The sequence below is a fragment of the Sciurus carolinensis genome, chromosome 2, assembly GCF_902686445.1.
Source record: "Sciurus carolinensis chromosome 2, mSciCar1.2, whole genome shotgun sequence".
NCBI classification, from domain to species: Eukaryota; Metazoa; Chordata; class Mammalia; order Rodentia; family Sciuridae; genus Sciurus; species Sciurus carolinensis.
The window spans coordinates 118,371,811-118,396,237 of NC_062214.1; the positions used below are offsets into that span (position 1 = coordinate 118,371,811).

The following is a 24,427-nucleotide window of genomic DNA, read 5'->3' on the forward strand; positions in this document are numbered from 1 at the left end:
CAATTTTTGTTTGGACGATCTATCCAGTGGTGAGAGAGGTGTGTTAAAATCGCCTAGTATGATTGTGTTGTGGTCTATTTGAATTCTGTAATTGAGAAGGATTTGTTTGACGTACGTGGATGAGCCAATGTTCGGGGCATAGATATTTATGATTGTTATGTCTTGCTGATTTATGCTTCCCTTAAGCAGCATGTAATGTCCTTCTTTATCCCTTCTGACTAGTTTTGGTTTGAAGTCCACATTATCTGAGATGAGGATGGATACTCCAGCTTTTTTGCTGTGTCCGTGTGCATGGTATGTTTTTCCCCATCCTTTCACCTTTAGTCTATGGGTGTCTCTTTCTATGAGGTGAGTCTCTTGCAGGCAGCATATTGTTGGATTTTTCTTTTTAATCCAATCTGCCAGTTTGTGTCTTTTGATTGATGAATTCAGGCCATTAACATTCAGGGTTATTATTGTGATATGATTTGTATTCCCAGTCAATTGACTCATATTTGTTTTTGACATGATTTGGTTTCTCCTTTATTTGGCTATTCCTTTAGGCTAGCGCCTCCTGTTGCTGATTTGCATCGTTGTTTTTCATCTCTTCCTCATGGAATATTTTGCTGAGAATGTTCTGTAATGCTGGCTTTCTTTTTGTAAATTCCTTTAGCTTTTGTTTATCATGGAAGGATCTTATTTCATCGTCAAATTTGAAGGTAAGTTTTGCTGGGTATAAGATTCTTGGTTGGCATCTGTTTTCTTTCAGGGCTTGGTAAATGTTGTTCCAGGCCCTTCTGGCTTTTAGGGTCTGGATTGAAAAATCTGCTGATATTCTTATTGGTTTCCTTCTGAATGTAATTTGATTCTTTTCTCTCGCGGCCTTTAAAATTCTGTCTTTATTTTGTATGTTAGGTATTTTCATAATAATGTGCCTTGGTGTGGGTCTGTTGTAATTTTGTATGTTTGGAGTTCTATAAGCCTCTTGTATTTGGTTTTCCATTTCATTCTTCAGATTTGGGAAATTTTCTGATATTATTTCATTGAATAGATTGTTCATTCCTTTGGTTTGTTTCTCTAAGCCTTCCTCAATCCCAATAATTCTTAAATTTGGCCTTTTCATGATATCCCATAATTCTTGTAGATTCTGTTCATGATTTCTTACCATCTTTTCTGTTTGGCCAACTTTGCTTTCGAGATTAAATAATTTGTCTTCAATGTCTGAGGTTCTGTCTTCCAGGTGCTCCATTCTATTGGTTATGCTTTCTATGGAGTTTTTAACTTGGTTTATTGTTTCCTTCATTTCAAGTATTTCAGTTTGGTGTTTTTTTCAGTATCTCTAACTCTTTATTGAAATGATCTCTTGCTTCCCGTATTTGCTCTTTTAACTGTTGATTGGTGCGATCATTTAATGCCTGCATTTGCTCTTTCATCTCCTCCTTCAATGCCTGCATTTGCTCTTTCATCTCCTCATTTGCTTCCCTGATCGTTTTAATTACGTACATTCTGAACTCCCTTTCTGACATTTCTTCTGCTGTGCTGTCATTGGGTTTTATTGATGTAGTATCTAGGTTTGTTTGGGACATTTTCTTCCCTTGTTTTCTCATATTGGTCAGTTGTCAGTGGGACCCTGAGATATTGCAGTTTTCCGTTATTGGCTTATAGTGTCCCGGTAGATTTCCAGTGTATCACCTCCCAGCCTTCAGTAGCCTGATGTCTTGGAGGAATCTGATAAAGCAGCGTATCCGAAGAAAACTGCCCCTAGCCCCCTACTGGTTCCACGATTTGGAACTGGCTCTGTGCTGAAATGCTCTCACTGTGGGCCTGCACCGTGCAGCTGGCCGTGTGGGAGGAGCTCACTGTCAGAATGTGGAAGGCTACCTTGGGAAGACTCTAGCTGCCCTGCCCGGCTCCGATAAGCCACCTCTATCTGGGCCTGCCCCCCGGGCCGAGCTTTACCCAGTGGGCAGACTCACCCGTGGCTCTATTTCAGTCCGAGTCTCTCAATGCCTCCCCTTCTTAACTCCTGGGTTCTGGAGCGACAGGGGGTGCAGTCTCCCTCTAGGCCGCCATCTTGGATTGCCCCGAGAAGAGAGCCTGCAGCCGGAGTGGGCAGAGCCGCCTGAAGAGGTCTCTGGCTGCCCTGCCCTGATCCCAGAGGCTGTTTGCGGATTGAGGCTCTCCGTTGGTTCGGGGGCTTGTGGCTGGTTCTATGTAGAAAGTCTCTCACTGGGCGGTCAGCTCCGAGAGGCTAGCCTTGAACGGCACCTCCCACCGCAGGAGTCCAGACTACTTGGGGAAGTCTCTGGCTGCCCTGTCTGGACCCTGAATCTGCTTGCGTGCCAGAGTACGCTGAGCTGCACTGGCTCCGGGACTCGGAGCTTGTTCTGGTCAGAAAGGCTCTCACCAGCAGGCCAGTTCCGTTCAGAGAACCTGGAGAAGCTGGCTATGTGGGCGGGGCCCACCGCCGGAGTGCGCAGGGCTGCCTGTGGATGACTCTAGCTGCCCTGCCCGGCTCCGATAAGCCACCTCTATCTGGGCCTGCCACCGGGCCGAGCTTTACCCAGTGGGCAGACTCACCTGTGGCTCTATTTCAGTCCGAGTCTCTCAATGCCTCCCCTTCTTAACTCCTGGGTTCTGGAGCGACAGGGGGTGCAGTCTCTCTCTAGGCTGCCATCTTGGATCGTCTATTTTTTTTTATTGTATACAAATGGGATACATGTTGTTTCTCTATTTGTACATAGAGTCAAGGCATACCATTTGTGTAATCATACGTTTACATAGGGCAATGATGTTTATTTTTTTTCCTTCCCCCCCACCCCTCCCACCCCTCTTTTCCCTCTATACAGTCCTTCTTTCCTTCATTCTTACCGCTCTCCTTATCCCTAACCCTAAACCTAACCCTAAACCTAATGCTAACCCCTCCCACCCCCCATTATATGTCCTCATCCGCTTATCAGCGAGATCATTCGTCCTTTAGTTTTTTGAGATTGGCTTATCTCACTTAGCATGATATTCTCCAATTTCATCCATTTGCCTACAAATGCCATAATTTTATCATTTTTCATTGCGGAATAATATTCCATTGTATATATATGCCACAGTTTCTTTATCCATTCATCAACTGAAGGGCATCTAGGTTGGTTCCACAATCTGGCTATGGTGAATTGAGCAGCAATGAACATTGATGTGGCTGTATCTCTGTAGTATGCTGATTTTAAGTCCTTTGGGTATAGACCAAGGAGTGGGATAGCTGGGTCAAATGGTGTTTCCATTCCAAGCTTTCTGAGGAAACTCCACACTGCTTTCCAGAGTGGCTGCACTAATTTGCAACCCCACCAGCAATGTATGAGTGTTCCTTTTTCACCACATCCTCGCCAACACCTATTGTTGCTTGTATTCTTGATAATCGCCATTCTAATTGGGGTGAGATGAAATCTTAGGGTAGTTTTGATTTGCATTTCCCTTATTACTAGGGATGTTGAACATTTTTTCATATATCTGTTGATTACTTGTACATCTTCTTCTGTGAAGTGTCTGTTCATTTCCTTAGGGGTATTAGTTTTATATCCTGCTTCTTTGCTGGATTCATGTGTGAGTTCTAGAAATTTTCTGGTGGAGTTTCTTGGGTCTTCTAAATATAGAATCATGTTATCAGCAAACGGGGATACTTTTGAATTCTTCTTTTCCTATTTGTATCCCTTTAATTTCTTTCTTCTAGTTGCTCTGCCTAGAGTTTCCAGGACTGTGTTGAATAGAAGTGGTGAAAGAGGGCATCCCTGTCTTGTTCCAGTTTTTAGAGGGAATGTTTTCAATTTTTCTCCATTTAGAATGAAGTCAAGTTTAGCATATATAGTTTTTACAATATTGAAGTATGTTCCTACTATACCTAGTGTTTCTAGCATTTTGAACATGAATGAATGCTCTTTTATCAAATACTTTTTCTGCATCTATTGAGATAGTCATGTGACTCTTTAAGTCTAGTTTGATATTTCTTAATCAAATTATTGCACATTTGTATAAGTATCATTATGAAACCTCACAATATTTTAAATTCAAAGTAATACCTGTGTTTTATGATCTTCACTTTGCAAATGGGAGAATCTGAGGCTCAGTGCCCAAAGTGACCCAGGTAGTTAGGACAAGAATGAACATGCAGTTTTCTGTCCCCATCATATGCCATTTCTTCTGTACTGTAGTTACTTATTCTCACTCTTAAATGAGAGACAAGCTCCCATTCTATCAAAATGTGATGACCTTAGAATCAGGTACTGACCAAAGAGCTCCTGAACATTTTCACAACGCACCAGTGTATTTTTAAGAAGCTAGGGAAGTGAAAATCAAGGTGAGATATTCAGATAATCCAATAGAGGGCAGATGTGTCTGTTTTCTTCACCTATTTTTCTTGGACTATTAATTCATGGAAATGTAACATTTGTTCAACCAGGCACCATTTGTCGTGGCTGGAATACAACCTTAGAGCTGATCAGCCTAGCAAATAGCTTTCACATCCATAGGTGAGCCTGCCACCCTCCCACAGACGCAGTCCTGTTTGTCCTGGATGTGTTCACTCGCCAGACTCCTCTCCTTTGCATCCTTCGCCTTTGCCCCACCTCTTCTGCACGTGATGCCATTCATTAGGGGGTCCCAGACCCTTTCCGCTGGATTTCTTTACTCTATTGTCTTGAAACTCTAAGGTGGATGAAAGGTATCCAGGAATTCCGGTCCCTCTTAACTGTGGGCTGAGGGCAGCGGCCCCACTTGTATCATGGGCTCCATGGGACAGCCAGGAGCCTTTGGAAATGTCAGGTCCTGGCCTTAGCATGCCCACGACAGCATTTCTGACAGGGGGAGAGCCACATCAGTATTAGGATTAAATCATCCAACCATCTGCTTCAGCGAGAGAAACAGTTTTTTTGTATTTATACAGAACATGTGTCCATCCACTTTGCAGCATTTTCAGTAGAAATATCTGAGCTTATCCAGTCCCTATTTCTGAAACTGGGAGGCTCATTCGATTACAAATGAGAAGGTGACACAGAGCAGGGGACAGTGAAGACCTTCACTGAGACAGCCGGGTTACCATGGGCAGAGCACAGAACCCACGAGCAGCAGCAGCACAGGTCACATGCCTGGGTGGGGTTTGTCCTCTCCCCCAACTCCATGAGTTTGCACAATAAGCAGCAGCCCATATTTAATTTTACAGTGACTGGATACCCAATTTCTGAAACTTGTTATGAGTGCTCTTAAGTTCTAGGCAAGGGGGTTCCAACTTATTTCCACTGCAAAAACGAATGACTAATCACAGAACATGTTAGCTGTGATTTTTCAGTAGACAGCCCAGAAAAATCCAGGGCATTAATTGAGAACCATTTACAGGTAAGCAAGTTTCAGCCCCACCAACACTTAGGAAGTGCACAGCCTTCATTTGAGTTGTCTTGTAAAAGGCCTCTGCCTGTGTGAGGCAAGGAGCCCCAGGACAAGTTCCCTCCCACCCACCCTGGAACCCCTCTGACCTGTATAGGCATTTCTTTTTTTTTTTTTTTTTTTTTTTTTTTTCCTACTTTCCCTCTTTCTGTTCCACTGCTTTCTAAAGGATTTGCAAAGTTCTTGTCTAGCCATGCCAGAGCTCTGAGGCCTCTCCTCCCAAGAGCATCAGCAACACAGGTCACATGACGCCCACAGTGCTTCTAGATGGGTCCCTCAGCAGCCTGCCGAAACATTTACAGGGATCCTTTCTGTCTGCACAAGGCCCTCTTTTAGGCACTGTGGAAATTCAAGCAAGGAGGCACAAACCTTACAAGAGTTCCTTGACTGAAAATATGGGTAAAGATGTGGAGAAGGGTCACAAATATAATTTGCCATAGAGCTTTTCTGATTTCCAAGGACAGCAACCTGGTGAGACCCAGAGACTAATAAGAGATGACAACAAAAATGTATTTCTTAACATCTCACTTCTACCCTAACCAATAACATTTTTCCAATCCTAACTTCCTGCCCACCTCCCAACAAAGGCCTCACAGCTCACCTGAAGATCATAAAATGTTTACAGTTCACTGCAACAACAGAAAAACTGTGCTTCCCTTCAGAATCCTCATTCCTGAATGTCTTTCAAGTGAACATTTCAACTTATGGTCTCTATAGCAAAGGATAGTTTGCACAGGGTCACTGCAAAAATACCGTTAACTATGACAAAGAGATCGTTTTCAGTGAGGATGGAGCTGCCTGCAAGCACCACACAGGATTCTCCAACAAGACAATATGGGCCACACATTTTCCTGAGCATAGCCAAAGGATTCTTCAAAAGGAACCTGGCCCAACTTCCTAGAGTGCCAATCTGTGCTGTTTTACAGTATAGGAGTGGGTGAGGGGGACAGAGTCCTTGAATCTCTGTGACTTTCTGAACTGCATTTTTTTCTGCTTTAGCCTGTTCTGCAAACTTGCTGCTCTTGTTAGACACAGGATTTCCCTCTTTGGTAAGTAAAGTGTCACTAATGGCTGCATTCCTGCCTATCATGATCCTGAACTTGTATTTTGCCTTTATTGGTGACTCCCTGAGATAACCTGAGCCTTGGGACTAAGGTGCCATCTATATTTGCCATAGAAAATTGGTCTGAAGCATGATAAACGACCTCTGTACCCCTTTAACAGCTCAGATTTTCCACACCAGTGGATGTGTTAAGCTCTGCCTCTGACATCCATCATGAAGCAGAGGCTGTGTCAGGCTGCAGATAAACGCCTTGTCCCTGAGCACAGGCCTGGCACTATGTGTGCTGCTGGTTAATTATACTGCACTACAGCTTATGCATATTGAGAAGATTGCATTTACAAGCCAGGCTGAGAGGTTTGGGTAGTCACAGGTGATTTTTTTTTATTCTAGGGAGTGATTCTACTACAATGGTGAGCTGTCTTCACATCTTAGCTCAGACACTTGACACAAGGTAAGTCTGCCAGTTTTTCCAATAGTTTCTCAAGACTCCCTGTCTGACTCCTCTTCAAGGCAAAGATGAATCTGACCCTAGAAGTTAGCATGCTCCGTTTCTCATTCCCATGATGCAGAGCCACTACATGGCATATGCCCAATGCTGACAGCTCAGCATTTGATCAGTTCTTGTCTTCTTTTCCTGAGATGTTCGTTCTTTCAGAAGATGAAATATATAATGTGCCAAAGTGCCACTTTGTACCAAATTTTCTACAAAAAACAGAGTCGCCTGATGGGTAGTGAGAACATAAGCATCCTGAGAGAAATGAACAATATCACTCTGCATTCAGAATGGCCAAGGACCATTATGAGTGCCCCAGTTTCTCTACTTTACTTGGTGATGCATTGTCCTCAGGATACCCAGGTTTGCATTGCTGATCCATTAAGGCAACATATTTAAGATACCTGCCTTCCTAGCTGTGGCCAGTGAATCTTCTCTTAGTCTAGTCAGTGGAAGATTACTACAATTCACCTATGTTCTGCCAAAATCACCCTTAGGAATATAAAGATTTCCTGTTCTTGGTCACTGTACCTGCCACTCAGGTGCTTCATAGTACCAAATCCAGCATATTTCTGGTCTGGTCCCAGATTCTTTCCCAGGCATTCAGAGAGAAACCCTGAAGACAGATAAGACCCCAGAAAAGGGAAATTCATGACCATTCTTGGCTTCCAACTCCAGCAATCAATCAGGACACAGAGTTTTTTTTTTTTTTTTGTAACACACACTACAAACATGGTTTGCAAGCCAATTCCATATGTGGGTTAAGAGCTCCCAGATGTTTTCAGTTAAATGAAAACTGCCCATATTTATTACATAACACCAAGTCCCTGCCACAAACTGGGAAAAAGTATTCTGGCCTTCTGTCCAGAGACACACTGTTCCCTGTACATCTCAGGGTCCTTTTTCTGCCTCCAGGGTGTTATTGAGAATTTCCATGGGGTATGTTTATCGTAGATACTCTGACTTTCTATATAGTCACTAAAGGTGTCTTCTATTTTGATAAATAACAAGTTACATAGCAAATAAAATATTTCTTACCAAAAAAAAATTTTTTAAAAGGCCAGGGAGATCTATTTTCAAAAAGATCAGAGACAAAGATGGTCTATGGACCCAGTGGGGAAGGAAAGATGGCAAAACCCAGAAGGAAGTATTACCAAAAAAAAAAAAGAAATATATATATATATAAACTACAGAAAGAGTAAATGATGAAATTAGAAAAGAGAGAAGTAGTGAGAACTGACACGGTGCTTTCTTTAGCATGCTTATGAAGGAGGGCCCTTCTCAAAGTCAGAAGGAGAATGCACCTCACAAGACCCCAGTGCAGAAGACAGTCACCAGCCTAGGAGAGTGGCCCAAACTGAAAAGCCACGACAGACTGATGGCTGTGTTTAAAAAGGGAGAGTAAGAATCATCAAAACAGATTTTGTGGGTTTTGAGAGAAACAAACATGTTGTAGAGATACTAAAGAACTAGGAAAGACCAAGTCATCCTGGTGACCAAAATTCCTTAAAACTGCAGTAAGGAGACTTTACTACAGAAAACATACAGAAAAGCTAGGGATAGTCCCAGTTTAAAAAAAAAAAAGGCAAAATAAAGGTTTGGCAAAAGTCCAAACAAAAAGTTTTTTAAAGCCAGTGTTAAGACACCATTCCCCACCAAGCACAGTGATGTGCATCTGTAATACAAGAGACTTGGGAGACCAAAGCAGGAGAATTGCAAGTTTGAGGCCAGCCTCAACAACTTAAGGAGACTATGTCTCTAAAAAAAAAGGTGTGGGGGGCTGGGAGTATGACTCACTGGTTGAGTTCCCCTGGGTTTAATCCCCAGTACTACAAAAAAAGAAGAAGAAGGAAGAGGGGAAGAGGAGGGGGAGAGGAAGGGGAGAGGAGTGGGGGGGGGGGAGAAGGGGGAGGGGGAGGAGGAGGAGGGAAAAAATAATAATAATTCCTGACAGAACCTATGACTAGAAGTTAGGAAGATAAGACTTGAATATTTAATGAACCAGAGCAAGCCTCACTGCTGACTGTATTTCCTTGTTTTTATCATCCTGACAGATTGAATGATTATCAGGAAATGCTGTAGATAAAAAGCATCTTTTATGACCTTGAAGCAAGGCTGTCATAATCTTCTGAATAGGAAGTATAGATGACTCGTAGATTTTGTTCCAATTCCAAGTTTTGTAACAGTTCTGAGCAGAGGACTCTGGTGCCCATAGCCAATATTCATTCCCACGGGTCTCATTTCAACATCCCCCTCCCCAGGGTCTAATTAGGTTGTTTATTTTTTAAGTTGTCTGTTTCAAAAGGACTAGGCATTCCTATTTTCTCCCCTCATCCAACGTAGGACTTCACTGCAAACAGAAGCCCAAGCTTCAGTTGACCTATTTCCTTGGTTTCTGTACATGCTCTCTGTCCCTTCCTTCCCTCCTTTCCTCCCTGCCCCCAGAGATTCTGCATCAGAAGGAGACATGTTTCTAAATAGTCCTTATAAAAGTTGCTTATCCCACAGTGAGCTGCAAGAAAAGTTTACCTTCCCTCTATTTTGTTAGGTGCAATGGTCAGTAGCCGGCAGGTGAGTAATATATCACTTTCATTCTAAGTCATTCTCAAGTTGAACAACACTTCCCTCAAACAAGTGGACCATTCAGTCACTAGCCCATGGCTTCTGTGTGCCAGGTTTCTTCCTGGATGTTAACTGTTGCTTCCATTTCTCCTGACACAGTGTCGTCAGTGACTGGACTATCTAATGCCTGCCCAGATTGCACTGCAAGTCACCACTCTTGCAAAGTGGGGGTTGGCCAAAAAATTCAGATTATGCTTCTGTTTTTGAATATTGTTTGCTTGCAGGACTGTCATGAAGTCAGGCTCAGAGCTGGTGAAGGCTGGGTTGCGAGCGTTCTTTGAAAATGCTGCAGAAGACTTAGAAAAGACTTCAGAAAACTTGAAGCTTGGGAAGTTTACCCATTCCAGAACACAGATCAAAGGTGTTTCTCAGAACATCAACTACACCACTGTGGCTCTGCTCCCCATCCTGACATCCATCTTTGAGCATGTTGCTCAGCACCAGTTTGGGGTGGATCTGCTCTGTAAGTCCTACTGCTCTTTGTCATAGATTTCATTACACACAGCCACAGACAGGAAGTATGCAACCCAGGCACTTGTGTGGATCTTAAGGGCAGAATCGAGCAATAATTATTCCATGCTTTTTTTCTTCCTAGATTTAAAAAGTGAGGTAACGAATTCTTGGAGGGAAGTAACTTCCTTCATTTGAGTATATAATATTTAATTTTTTCCCATTTTTATTCTGGACCAGAATTCCCCACCTACTAGCTTAACTCTCAGCTATTGTAATTCCACTTAATTTGAAAGGTTATCTGAGTAATACAGCATGAGATGTAAATTTGCTCCCAGGGATTTTCAGACACCATTTTTTCTGTTAAGAAGCCTTAATGTATTCAAAGGTACCAGGAGCAAAGGAAAGATGCTAACATTTCATTATCTGAGTCTTCAGAAGGAGACCAAAGTCAGGTGGTTTTACTTCACTTTGCATTTAGCATGTGTCCAGCCCTACCTGCTACCTGCCATGCCAATTTTCTGTCACCAAGCATCAATTTTGCACTTTAAATATTGGCATATGATTTGATTTAATCAGTTTTCAATTTCTGTATCTCCCAAATTCCTGAACAGCTGAAAATCAAATTGGGAGAGTTACCTCTGATTGTGTCAAAGTAGTCCTAGCCTCGGTATGAGATCCAGACATGGTTAGGGGCATGTAGCCTGCAGATTAAATTCTGTCCTCCTAAACAGGACATACCCATCGCTTAGGAATGTCATGGTAGAATCATGACACAATTGAATTTCCTTTTGAAAAGCACCCAGCATAGAATTTGGGATGAGCTGATTTAAGGAAGTTTGTTCTATCTCTGAAGAAGGTAAGGCTGTTACTCCTACCTAGGAAATGAGCAAAAGGCTTTAAGTTTTCTGCATTTTTTTCTTCCAAAGGAAGAAAATATTGCACTTGATAACATTTGACTATAACGTCTCCCTCTACTGAAAATAAGTTTCATGGTGGAAGGTTCCATTGCTCACATGATTCCTTTCCCTGCGAGATATCGAGATCCTCATCAGAAGCCTCACAAGGGAATTGGGATAGCTCAGTGGAGGGGATTTGCCTATCAGTGTTTTCTCTCCCAGATCAGCAACTAGCAAATTAACATATAGGTAAAAAAAAAAAAAAGGCTACATTATGTTTAAAGAGAGAGAGAGAGAGAGAGAGAGAGCGAGAGAGAGCGCTCTTTTGCTCTTGGCTGATGCCTATACGTTTTTTTTCCTCTCTTCGGAGCTTTCCATGTGCAGGAGGTAGAGCTGGGATTGATGTGTGATAATGACATCTCTTCTTTGTTTTAGTGAGTGACGTGCAGATTTCATGCTACCACATACTGTGCAGCCTCTACTCCCTTGGGACAGGAAAAAACATCTATGTTGAAAGGTAATTAGTGAACAAAAGAGGGTAACACATTTGGGTTCAGAAAAATGTCACTTATGGTTTTTTTTAAAATCAGTACTGTCTTTTCAATCCAGCAAAACTAAGAAGTCTACCAATCTGAAATGGGGATTATTGGGCCTGGGTTATGAAATGTCCATGGCAATATAAAGAAGCCTAAGGAAGCTCTTGATACTGATGACTTCTAGGGAGGGAGCTGGTCAATGTATGTGACCAGAGGAGCAATAAAGCCAAGCTAACCAAAACCTGCCCATATTATGTCTATTTCTTCATAATCACAGCTCCCAAACAGTTTTCAGAGTCCTGTGGTCATAGCTTGCTGGGACACCCAAGGGATAGGCGGCAAGTTGCTTTAGTGTTTAATGAGTTTCTGTGTGATACAACCCCGGACCTTTGCCATTCTCAGCTGTCAGATTAGCTCCAGTCTTAAACAAGTGTGCGCTTGGGTAGCAGAAATGTGGCTCAGCAATCTTAAATCTTAACAGGTTCTTTGCAGAGGAGTCTGGGTTCCCTGCTCAGCCTCTAATCTGCCTGCCACAGCAGAGGCCTTGGTGACCCCTTGCTTTTCAGCATCAGTTGCTGATGTTATGCTGTTCCGTTTAAACCCAGGGGTAAGACTGGAGCAGAAACACAGTGTTAACAGAACTTTGCACTTATTTTTATCCTCTCAAGCAAGCAAGCCTGAAGGAATTCAATCTGTGCTTAAAATCACTTCATCTACACACCCATCCAAGGACATCTACTTCATTTGCTACCTGCGTATGATGCTTTTATCAAACTAACAATAGGCCCTTATTTCATGACAAAATTGAAATGAATTCAAGAACTTAAAAATGAATAAATTAAAATCATGTGCTAGTAAGCAAAAACTATGGAAGAAATGTCAGTTTCATTATTATCACAGCTTCCAAAGTTCAATGAATTATGGTGCACACCTATAATCCCAGCAACTCAGGGGGCTGATACAGGAGGGCTAGCAAGTTAGACGCCAGCCTGAGCAATTTAGGGAGACCCTCTTTCAAAATAAAGATAAAAGGAACTGAAGATATAGCTCAGTGGTACAGTGTCCCTGGGTTCAATCCCCACCCAGTACAGAAAAAAAGGGGGGGGGGGAATTAGTTGAGGAACTAATAACTAAACTTGCTTTATTATTTTAAGTTCTCACAGTTACTTAGTTTTTCTTACTGTTTTATATAACATATAGATAGATTTGTCATGGGCAGAAAAAAGTTTTAACCATATTTTATTCCAGAGTAACAAGAGAATGAATATGAATTTTTTTCCAGTTAATACTGAATTTCAACTTAACAAAAGGTGTTTTGAATTCATTTCTCTCATTGATCATTTGCAAATATTTTCTTAGTGTCTTTTCTTATTCTCTCAGGTTACATGTGTGTGTGAACATTCATCCATATGTGTGTATGTGTTTCTTTGTGCGTGTTTTTGTAAAATTTATACATGCTTCTCTTAGAGGGAAAAACAAGACAAAGGTCTACTCCAAAACATCAAACCAGAAAGACTCCTCCTCATCTAACTTTTTATACTTGAGCCATGTGTTCATTGCAAGCTTATTATGTGTCTACATCTCTGTAAATATCAGTGCTTGTGTTTTGAACTCTGTGGGTGAAGTTCCTAGGTTCAGGCTTGCCCCTATTGACTCATAGCCGACTAAAGCAACTGGAGAATTGGGAATTTAAAATCTGAGAGTTGTGTTGCTGACCCTATTGATTTTTATTTGTTTATTTGATATTATTGTGAAAGAAAGTCATGTTAATTCAGAAAAGCAAACAAAACAGTACAAAAGTATATAAAGTCGAGAGTCTACCATTTCTTTACCCCAGAACTCCCTGCACCTGGATCCAGTTCCCAAAAGAAGTCACTAGCAGTGGTTGGGGGTGTATCAGTCCAGGCCTTTTTTACCTAAGTACAGTTCTGCACATGAGATCATAACATCCATATAACTTTGCAATTTTCTCTTATTGGATAAAGTTAAAAGCTAAATTTCTTTATCATACAATTCATTTTTAAAAGTTTATCATTTCGATACAATAGCCACTAGTTCCCTACTTCAGATGAGCAAATTTCAAACATGGATATTCCTAGCCACCTCCTGTCCTTTCCACTCTTCCATTTTTGCTATAAAACTTGTTATGACATTTACATTCTGTTCTAGAACCAATATTCCCTGAGATGTTTACCTTAATTTGTTTTAAAATGATTCGTTACATCACTTATGCTTTTGAACCACAACTTTCCCATTACTAAATTTTTTATTTTGATTTATTTTTGATTGGCTAGATAAATCATTAAGGAGTTACTTCTGCAAGAGCTCTTAAACACGCTTGAGTTCTTGCCTATTTTGGAACAACATTCCTTGACTTTTAGGTGTGAACAATTTCCATTGCATAAAATCCTTGAGTCATTGTTCTCTTCTTTGAAATGTGTATAGGTATCTCTTCTTTGTATTCCTTCCAGAATACATGTGCCCCTTTATTCTTCAGAATTATGTCTTTCTTTATTTCAGGAAATTTTCATATTATTATACAGCTTGTTTTAGCTTTCTATTACAGTAACAAAATACCTGAGATAATCAGCCTAAAAAGGCAAAAGGTTAATTTTGGCTCACAGTTTTGGAGGTTTCACTTCATGGTTGCTTTGTCTCGTTGTTTTGAAGCCTGTAATGAGGCAGGAAACACATGGTAAAGCAAACTGCTTACCTTATGATGACCAGGAAGCAAAAAGAGAGGAGGAGATAGGCATCCCACTATTCTCTTAGAGGGCACAACCCCCAGTGGCCTAAATCTTCCACTAGGCCCTACCTCTTAAGGATCCCACTACCTCCAATAGCTGGGAGCTAAACCTTTAATACACTGGCCTTTGGAGGACATTCCAGACCCAAACTATAGCATAGTTGTTTGTTTGGTTTGATTTTTTTCTTACCTGTCATTCAGTTATGTGTATGTGTATTTTCCCGTAATCCTCCACAGCTCTAATTTTCTACCAACTAACTTTTGAGCTAATTGTTCTTTACCTTTTTGCATTTGTATGATTTTTCTCAAACTTCCTCCATGTTACTGATTCCTTTTGTTTGTTTCTTGATTTCCTATGAGTGTATAGATTTTTTTTCTGCACTTTTGTTTCCAGATTATTCTTCCTCTGACCTATGTGTCTCCTTTATTTTTCCATTGGTAGGTACATTGCTAGGTCTCAAGAGTGGAGAGGTGCGGGGTGAGAGTTAAAGTGGAGGAGAATGAACAGGGGAGAAACAGCAGGTAGCTTTGAGTCTGAGAAGCTGACTTAGGAGTGACTGTTTCTCACTAAATCAGCTGTCTTTAGCCTTAGCAATGCACCTATGCTCAGCCGCTGATGCCTTCCCCCAGCAAAAATAAACAGCTGGCCCAGGTGAGAGGTGGGTGAAAAGCTCAGCACATGCCACAGTCTTAGGGCCGTGGCTTAGTGATTGAATGCCCGTTTATCCTCAGCCAGGGAGCTCAAGACAGCAGCTACAGCTCTTCCCTGCCATTGCACTTCAGGGCTTCTCCAGGGTAGGAGTTTAGATCACAGGAATGGCAGGTGGCAGGTCTCCTCTTCCCTTCTCTGCCACTCTGCAAATTGGAAGTTGGCTGCACACACCTCATTCACCAGGTCTTCCAGTGCCCACTGATGCCTTGAATGCTGATTGTCAGGCAAAAACTCAACTTTTAGCACCTCAAAATCTCCATATTTACCTCCAGAGATTTCTCCACGTTGGTTTCATTTATGTATCCTCACTTGATTTGGTCCATACTTTGTGGTTTGAAGTTATCACACATATTCTAATTTCAGTGTAGATCAGATTTCTTACCAATTTTTTCCCTCATTTCTTGTGGAATTTAGGGAGGAAAAGGCAAGAAAGTCATCATTTCTCTACCATTAAATTTTCTTGACTAATGAACATCTTTAGGGTTGTAAGGGAATCACCAAATATTTGATCCAGTTATACCTGCAGTGTGCTGTGGCTAGAAAAACTTCCTGACACCATGGTCACGGTCAACTACAGGAGGAAAAGTCACTGAAACAGAGTAGTAGAACATCTTCCAGTTGAGACAATACTGAGAATGTCATTGACTGTTGAAATTTTCAGATACAAAATTTCAGAGAAGGATAAAGTCTTTTGTGCATTGACTCATGCAGGATACTTACATTCTTTAATATGGAGATTCTTCAATTAGTTTAAAGAGTATTTGGTGACAGTTTGCTGAAAAGACTAAGTTCAGAACATGATTATATTTAATCATTAATCCCAGCATTGTTTTGAATTAAAACTGTTTTCTCTGTCATACTTTGAAGATACTTGCTCCTTCCATAGGGCCTAGCTCTTTTGACCAATTATTTCTGATTGGACATTATTTATGTTTTCTAAACCCCTAAGGTTACTAATCCTATCTTGGACGATCTTCCCTACCACCATCACCACCACCACCACCATCACTGTTTTCTACTTCTCTGCTACACGTTAGTATTCTCTGTAATATACATGACGTAACTTTCAAAATTGCAAAGCGCCATGTATGTAAGACATTATTATGATGATGACTTGTCCTTGCCTGTGTCCCTAACAACAGACATTTGTCAGATTCATTTCCATCAAGATCCATGGAAATAAAGTTGAAAGTTTGAGAAAGAATGCCTGCCACTTGATACATTAGTAAGTAATAAATACTGAAATACAAATTGAACCCTTTTCAATCTTTCACCATTGACCAAGTACCTAGTATGTGAAAAATACTATGTTGGGTGATAAGAACTGAAGAAAAAACAAAGGAGAGTTGCCTTGTCCAGTGATAAACTTCGAGTGGATTTTTTGGTTGCCATGGAGCTGTCTTGGCAGCCCCTGCCCTGTCTGGAAGCTCAGCCCACAACCACACTGCCCCCTGGGGGACGCTAATAACCAGAGAAGCATTGTAAGAGCAGACTTTTGCCTAGCTCAGTACCTCCTTAGGCCTGGGGGCTGAGGCTATTCACTCTGGTATTTCTTGGCCAGGAGCATTCATTGGCAGATTTCTGGGCTTTACTTTTACAGAACTGTGTTAGCAGCTACTCTGAGAGCTATTGTTTATCTCTCTTGGCTCAGCAGTTAATTAGCATCATTTTGTGCTCCAGACTAGAAAATGCCCTTTTGAGGAGCATGGTGAGACTCAGATTTGTCAGTAATTAATATCAGAGAGGACAGGGCCACGTCCCTGTCAGTGTAGCACTGGAGAACTGAGACTTACCAACTGTCCTCTGCCCTCAAGACTTGCTTTCATAGCTAACTAACTTTCCAAAACTCCACTTTCATGACATCGTGACTTTAATCTTGGTGAGAGAAAGAGAAGAATGGATCAACTTGGCACCAAGGCAATTCAGGACAGGCTGTTTCCTTTGCCCGTCTCCCAATGCCAACTAAAATTTACTATCAGATTGGAGATCTTACTGTTGTCACACCTGATTCCCCCTAGACTTTCTTTCCTCAGTGCTCTCTGTGACACAACTCAAATGTGTCTATTTCTCTGTCATAATGAAGTTAAATCTAACCCTTTTGGTTAGTCCATAATGGTAGTAGGTTTTTGTGTTTCGTTTTTTGTGTGTTTGTTTGTTGTCATTGGTCCTGGGGATTGAACCCAGGGGCATTCAACCACTGAGCCACATCCCCAGCCCTTTTTTGTATTTTATTTAGAGATGGGGTCTCACTGAGTTCCTTAGTACCTCACTGTTGCTGAGGCTGGCTTTGAACTCATGATCCTCCTGCCTCAGCCACCCGAGCCACTGGGATTACAGATGTGCACCACCGCACCTGGCTAGAATGGCTAGCATAGTGGTTTTTTAACACATTTCTTCAAGGATCTCTACAGAGTTTCCTTTACAAACCACCTCCTTATTTCCCCCTTCCCTTCAACGGCAAAACCAAAGAGAAGAAACATCCTCTTTCTCCTTGGCCACCGTGGTTGGTAAAAACAGTGAAACTGTTACCTGAAAACATGGTCCCTGAGGATCCCCATACTGGATGTATGGAGGCCCTCTCTGGCCTTTATAGTCATTGAAGGTATTGGCCATTCCCATTCCAGTCTGAAGTGAAAATGATGCCCCTCTTCTCAGGCCTGTCCACTAACTTGAGCTCAGCAAAAAAGGAAAATGAGAAAGAAATGTGGTAAGAACAAGCCTGGGTTGGGACCTATCCAGAAGTAAACCCAGATCTTAGCAGTCTGCTCGGTCTCCTTCCCTCCCTTCCTGTGTTAGTCAGTTTGCCTTGCTGTGACCAGAAGATCCAACAAGAAAAACTGAGAGAAGGAAGCATTTATTTTTGTCTCATGGTTTCAAAGGTTCAGTCTATGGTCAGCTGAATCCATAGTTCTGGGGCCAAGAGGAGGCAGAGCATCATGGCAAAAGGGCATGGTGTAGGAAAGCTGCTCGGGACGTGACAAGCAGGAAGCAGAATATGAGCTCCCCTCCCAGGGACAAAACATAAACCCCAAAGGCAGACCCCAGTGATGGCTTTCCTCCAATCACACTCTCCCTGCCTATCATTACCACCCAGTTAATCCACTGAAGTGGATTAATCCACTGATTCAGTCACAGCTCTCATTAGCTGATCATTTCACCTCTGAACTTTCTTGCATTGGTTTGCACATGAGTTTTTCAGGGACAACACATATCTCATCTCTGACGTGCCTCCAGAAGTACCCAGAATGGCAGTGATACACAGGGCACAGTAGCATCTGTCCTCCCTGAGGGTGCTGTTCTGCCTCTGGAGCAGACACAGGTAGGATTTTAATATCCAGCATTCACCAAAAGGTCAAGGCTATTGCCATTATCTAGGAGGTGACAGCCTGACTGAAGACCAGTCAATCCACTGTTGTTCCTTGGGGACTGATTTGAAAGTTATCAAATACTCAAACACTTCAAGGCCAAAGAAGCTGTCAGCTAGTTCCCTAAAAGCCAAATCTAATAATAAAAAGAATAAAATTTTATATATTCATTTTCATTAAAAAGATCACTTTTTTAATAAATTTGGCAACTTAAAGACTGGGTGGAATAAAATAAAAAAATTTTAAACCTTTTTTTTAAAAGACTGAGTTTTCCAAAGAATACACAAGCTTTCAGCAATCAGCTACCCTCTCCCTCCTTTGGTTTGTTAGTCCATCGGATTAGTGTTGCATCTCAAGCAGAGCAGTATATCCTAGGCTTACAGATTCTGATTCTACCCCAGATGGTTTTGTTCATTCATTTTGTTCAAGACCAGTTAAGATCACATTTTAATTCAACTCCAATGTATCTATTCTCTGTTGTAATGAAGTTTCAGGTTGAATCTAATCCTTATGATTAGTTCATAAAACTGTTTTTTTTTTTTAAATCACATTACTTCAGGGTTCTATACAAAACACAGATTATATCTTTAGAGTGAAAAAGGACTTCCATCCCTGTAGGACAAAGTTAAGGTTAAGACCATGACTCATTATTCAGTGAAAAAATGTCTCCCTCTGCACCCCCAGAGGAAATGCTTGTTATTCAGTCTCAGAGGATCTATGCTTTTGACATTCTGGCCTCTTGGTGCTGCTGGAGTTGTTAACTCTTGTCGCAGTGAGGGGTAATTAACATAAAGTCTTGAGTACAATCTTACTGGGGATCTGAAGGGAACCCTGAGAGTTGAAAGCAGTCCTGTTTCCACAGAACGGTGGTAGTGGGGTAAGCACTGGCCCTTGTCTCCAAGTGCACCCCTTCAGCTGAAAGATGTCTCCATAGTGGTCCTAGAACATCCTCTAAGGAGCAGGGACTGGACTGGTAGATGTCCATGTAGGTGGCATAAGTTCTCAAAGTGCGGTGATCAGTCACAGAGAAAGGCAAAGTGAGGTGCGAGATGGGCTTCAGTGCAGAATCTTCATTTTAGACCTACCGTCTACATTTCCAGTCATTATCTTTGTATTGTGATCTGTCCCACATGAATGGTTTATTTGAAAATAAATGTCCCCCTTATTTAGAAATTGACATCACATGTCACTTATAAGACAGTCATAGATGCTGTGGATGCCAGTGAGTGTTTGAGAGGTGATGTCGATAGGTGGGAAATGGGTGGCTCTGGTCTCTCATTCATCAAAAATCAATAGATGTCGGGAGCCTCTGAGCTGGCACTGGCACTGCACTGTCTTACTAGCAGCTAGGCCCAGATCTGGGAAAGAGAAGGGCCCTTTCAGTCCTAACTCTGCTTTCACCAGCAGAGACTGGTTACCTGAACAAACCCAGTCACTCTGCAAGAAAGTGCAAGTCCCCTCACTTGGAGAACTTGGAATCTGAAATCTGGAACTTGAAGAACAAGGAATCCCAACCATTTTGCTTTTGTTTGCTTGCTTGTTTCACAGAAAGTCTTAAAAGCTGGAGCTTATAAATGGTCTGCACTCTAAAATTTGTGGAAGGGAATAAGAGGAGTAACAGGTGTTAGAAGTCTCTCCTCTAAACCTAGCAATATACCTCAGGACCTATTGTTTCTCTTGTGTTTTATTGGTGCTTAGGTTTGTTATCTATTGTTCCCACTAGTAGTCACAGCCTCCATCCATAGCAGAGAATTAGCACAGATAAATTATACAGAAAATTTCAAAGCATTTTGAAAACAGGGAGGACAAATCTCTATTTGGACACCAGCAGAACTTACTTCAGACATGCTGGAAGAGAGTAGCAAAGCTACATAGCATATTACATCATAGCAGTTAAGAACTAGGTTCCACGTAGTGTAACCATTGCAAACTATTAGTGTCTGGAGAATGATAAAGGCTGGGGAGAGGAAGAGTACATGCAACCTGGTCAACCCCAGGATGTCCAGCAAATTCACCTGTAGAGAGGTGGTACACCAACGCCTGGGGTCAGCATGTGGGTGGCACCATTTATAAATGGACTTCTTTGTTTACAGGCAACGTCCTGCCCTTGGAGAATGTCTGGCTTCCCTGGCAGCTGCCATACCAGTGGCATTCCTGGAGCCCACCCTCAACCGTTATAATCCTCTCTCAGTCTTCAACACCAAAACCCCCAGGGAGAGGTCTAGTAAGTATCTTCTCACAGAAATCTCAATCTACTCCATGTACTGAGAGGAGAGTGACCAGGAAAGTGGCACAGACGGGAGGCCCAGCAGCCCAGCAGCACTGTTGTTGTGCATGATCTGAGAGAAGCCAGGAGGTTGGAGTCAGGAACTAAAGCACCCATCTCCATCTTGGGAAAGAAATGAGCATATGTACCATTTCGTTCACCTCTAGGCTTTGGTTTCTTCTGTAAAATGAGGAGACAGTGTAGATGATGTCCAAATCCCTCCATCCTAAGACCCTGAGGTCTCTTGTCTACCTTGGGTCTCATTTCTTCTCTGCACCTAGGGTCTGATTACTTTTCTGCAGTTCTTGCAATTGGTATCAAAAGGGGCATATTCACACTAATAACCTGATTAATTCTCTTCTTCAAGGAGAGGCTGTGTTTCTAAGCATACTGACCACATATTCTCCATCTTCCTGGAGGACAGGACATAAGAAAGCATCAGAAGGAATTGACATTATACAAGAAAGAGAATTTAACAGCACCTCTGATGCACTAAGTTCTGTAACAGAGACTGGCAAACTGTGGTCACAGGGCAAATCTGGTCCCCAGCTATCTTTACAAATAAAGTTTTATTGGAACACAATCAATAAATACTAGAACAAAAATCCTGGGCAGGTTGTAAATCCACTTTTGGAGGGTGAAAGGAAGGGTTCTCATATCTGGATTAATTGTGATCCTGCTTGAGGAAAAAGGAATAGAAAAGAAAATCTTCAGTAGGAGACTTCAGTCTTGCCTCCAATTAGAACTACAATGATGAAACCTGAAGCAAAAACTACCAGCCTTAATCAATATTAAGAAAAAGGGGGAAAAATTCATAGTAAACCATTTTAAGTCAAAATCCATCCTACTCAGAACCAGAATTTTGTTAAAACATTGATATATAGTACTAATCGATGTGAACTTGATAGTGATCCCATTTATCTCAAGTCCCTTTTCTTAAACTTCCACGATGATGATATCCTAAGGGAGAAGAGTTCTAAGAAAGCAGCTTTGTGCCCCACTTTCCTTTGTTCTTTTCTTTAAGACTGCAGAGTGCTGAGCCACGCAGCTCCATCTCCACTTGGTTCTTGTTACCTCACAGAAGAGAAGCACATTGCCCCCAGAAGTGATCACAGGACAATTTAGATAAGGCTGCTAATAAAAGTCTGCACTGAGCTAGAATACAATGGAGACTAGTGTTCTCAGAACAGGTGAAGAAATTGCCAAGATGCCTCAGTGTTCAAAGTCCTACATGAAATTCGTAAGCTAGCCTTTCCCCAGCCCCCTCACCTCATCTCACCCTCTCTCCCCTTTGACACTAGCAAAAAATGTATTTCCAACCTTGTTTTTCCTCTGCCCACTCATGATTCCAAATGAATCACAGCTTGATGCTAAAGCAGGAACTGAGCAACAAAGCAAGCTTTGAAAAAGTTAAGAAACAGTCATGACATCTACAGGCAAATGCTAGCCCAAGTGTTGCTCCTCAACTCCAAAGGATGCTGGGCCCAGCCATGACAATTCTGGATATTTATACATCTATTCTGCTCCAACTGTGACTTAAGAAATAGTGAAGATATCTCTCTCTCTCTCTCTCTCTCTCTCTCTCTCTCTCTCTCTCTCTCTCTCTCTCTCTCCCCCTCCCTCTATTTCTCTCTCCCCCTCCCTCTCTCTTTCTTTCTCTCTCTGTCTCACTACAACTTGGGAAAAGGAGACACATCTGCCCTGCTCTTCACTTCAAAGAAGCATAGTAGTAGGGCAAAAGAGGAAACCTAGACTTGATTTGTGTGTGTGTGGTGGGGGAATGCCTCTCTATCATTGCTCTCCTTTCCAAGGGCTATTCAGGGAAAAAAAAAATTCCTACTCATTTCATATGCCTTTACACTGATTTAATAAGACATATTCATAAATTTCTAAAAAGTATCAATCATTGCATCCTTCAAAGGAAGAAAGAAGACAAGATTTTGATTAGAGATGACACACTGTGGGATTCAATGCCTACGTCCCCTGAGCCCATGTTTTTTATCATTGGTTTAATTAGCAGAGTGAATGGTGACTATGTGCAGAGTTCTTGAAAAGTAGCATGTGCATGAATATGTATTGTGGGATAACCAGGCTCACCAGGAGGATGGCATGGCAAATAGGCTGTAAGGTAGATATCGTTCACTACAAAGTGGGTGGCCTGAGGAATAAATGAGGGAGAGGGATGTCTAGGGTGACAGTTGATGTCATTTTAGAAATATAGTGTGAACTGATTTATCAGGCCTTCTGTCATTTGGACATCTCTATTCATTGACACTTGGTGGTTTGCCAGCAGAGTTAATCATATTGGTAACTCCAATATCCTATAAAAAACCTGGAGCATTTTCTTATTCATCCAAAAATTAAAGTGCACCAAGAAAAGTTTTAATAATGTTACATGTCGGGTTTTCAGCACTGAATAGATTCTTTGTTACGTATGGAACTGGTCTATTAACCAGAATACTGGATTGAGAAAAACATCCTGTCACATGTCAGTTTACTTTTCTTCAGTACCCTATTCAACCTCAGACAAAAGAGGCACAGTTCCAGTGTATACCACCTGCTTGTAATGCCCAGATGCTGTCTTCTTGAGGGAAGAGCGACTGGGTGAAGAAAATGAACTTAGAAGCTAACCCAGGAGTTCTTAAACTCTAACACGCATCAGAACCACTTGGAAGGCTTGTTAAGGACTCCTGAACCCTACCACTTGTGTTTCTAATTCAGTAGACCTGGAGAGGGGCCTGACCAGCTGCATTTCTAGTGAGTTTCCAGGTGATAAGACTGCTGCAGGAGAAGGGCCCCACTTTGGGAACCATTGATCTGGATGAAAGGACATTGTGTCCTAATGATTCCCCCAACAGTCTTGTAACTGATTCTAACAAGACTCCACTGAGGTTATTCTTCAGGTGGTAACTCAGCAGAGTTCACTCAGTGGGCTTATTATGTGGCATTTGAAGTATAAACACCTTCTGAATCACAAATGTTTGTTCCACTCAAGGACCAATTACTGTAGGTATTAATAACTTCTAAAGGTCATTATAATGACTCCAGTGCACCAACCCCAAGCAACTTGGTGTTCTTCCTGGGCAGGAAAGGAGTCTATGATGATATGTTTTCTGTATGACATTTAAACATATATACTAAGCCTTCTCATTTATGATCTTACAGCAAATAATTGTAAGCTTCAGTTGCATCTGTGGCTGTTGGCATTGTCTTGTGTGCAGAGCCTTGAGGTAGAAAGTTTGACTTCTATTTACCTATTTACTCTGAGGATATTGTGTGTAAAATTACTTTATGAGGGTCTCCCCAAACTTCCACACTGTTGTCAGTCATCCCTGTTTTTATTCTGCTGCAAGACACAGCATAGACTTGTCCTCTGCAAATTACCCACTTAATTCCCTTTTGTAAATTACAGGAGTTCAGGGGCCTTTGACTCTCCTGCTTTTAGTCCTTTTGAAGTGTCTGAATTTTAAAATATATCAGTTCACTCCTGTGTTCCAGGGCAGAGAGATCTTTAGTCCCCCATGCACTGAAGGGCTACAGTGATAGCAATGAATAGTCATCCCTGGGGAAAAGGTGGTAGGACTTCACTGGCCTGCTCCACAGCACAGAGGCTGCTCTGCTCTTGGTCCTTCACTTTGCAGTGAAACGTCCTATCCCAATAGGACTGCATGTCTCAGCTGCAGTCTTTCTCTCCAACATAGCCAAGATAACTCTATGTTGCTGCTCCAGGAGAAATCAAGATAGTCCCTTTCAATTGGCCAGTTTTTTAAAGGCCACAGGATATTGTGTGGCCTCTTCTATTTGTTAACCCTTTGATTCCCACGGACCTAAAATCTAGAGAAGAGACTTTAGGCCTATAGTAGCCATAG

General features: G+C 41.8%; 1 protein-coding gene across 1 annotated transcript in view; it reads left to right on the forward strand.

The window, feature by feature from the left end:
• Nucleotides 1-24,427, forward strand: part of Ryr3 (ryanodine receptor 3) — a 369,815-nt gene that overhangs the window by 273,993 nt on the left and 71,395 nt on the right. The window contains exons 62-66 of the mRNA XM_047539293.1: nucleotides 6,406-6,455; nucleotides 6,860-6,920; nucleotides 9,809-10,047; nucleotides 11,369-11,450; nucleotides 20,386-20,516. Of these exons, the coding sequence (XP_047395249.1) occupies nucleotides 6,406-6,455; nucleotides 6,860-6,920; nucleotides 9,809-10,047; nucleotides 11,369-11,450; nucleotides 20,386-20,516 (563 nt within the window). The remainder of the gene's footprint in view (nucleotides 1-6,405; nucleotides 6,456-6,859; nucleotides 6,921-9,808; nucleotides 10,048-11,368; nucleotides 11,451-20,385; nucleotides 20,517-24,427) is intronic.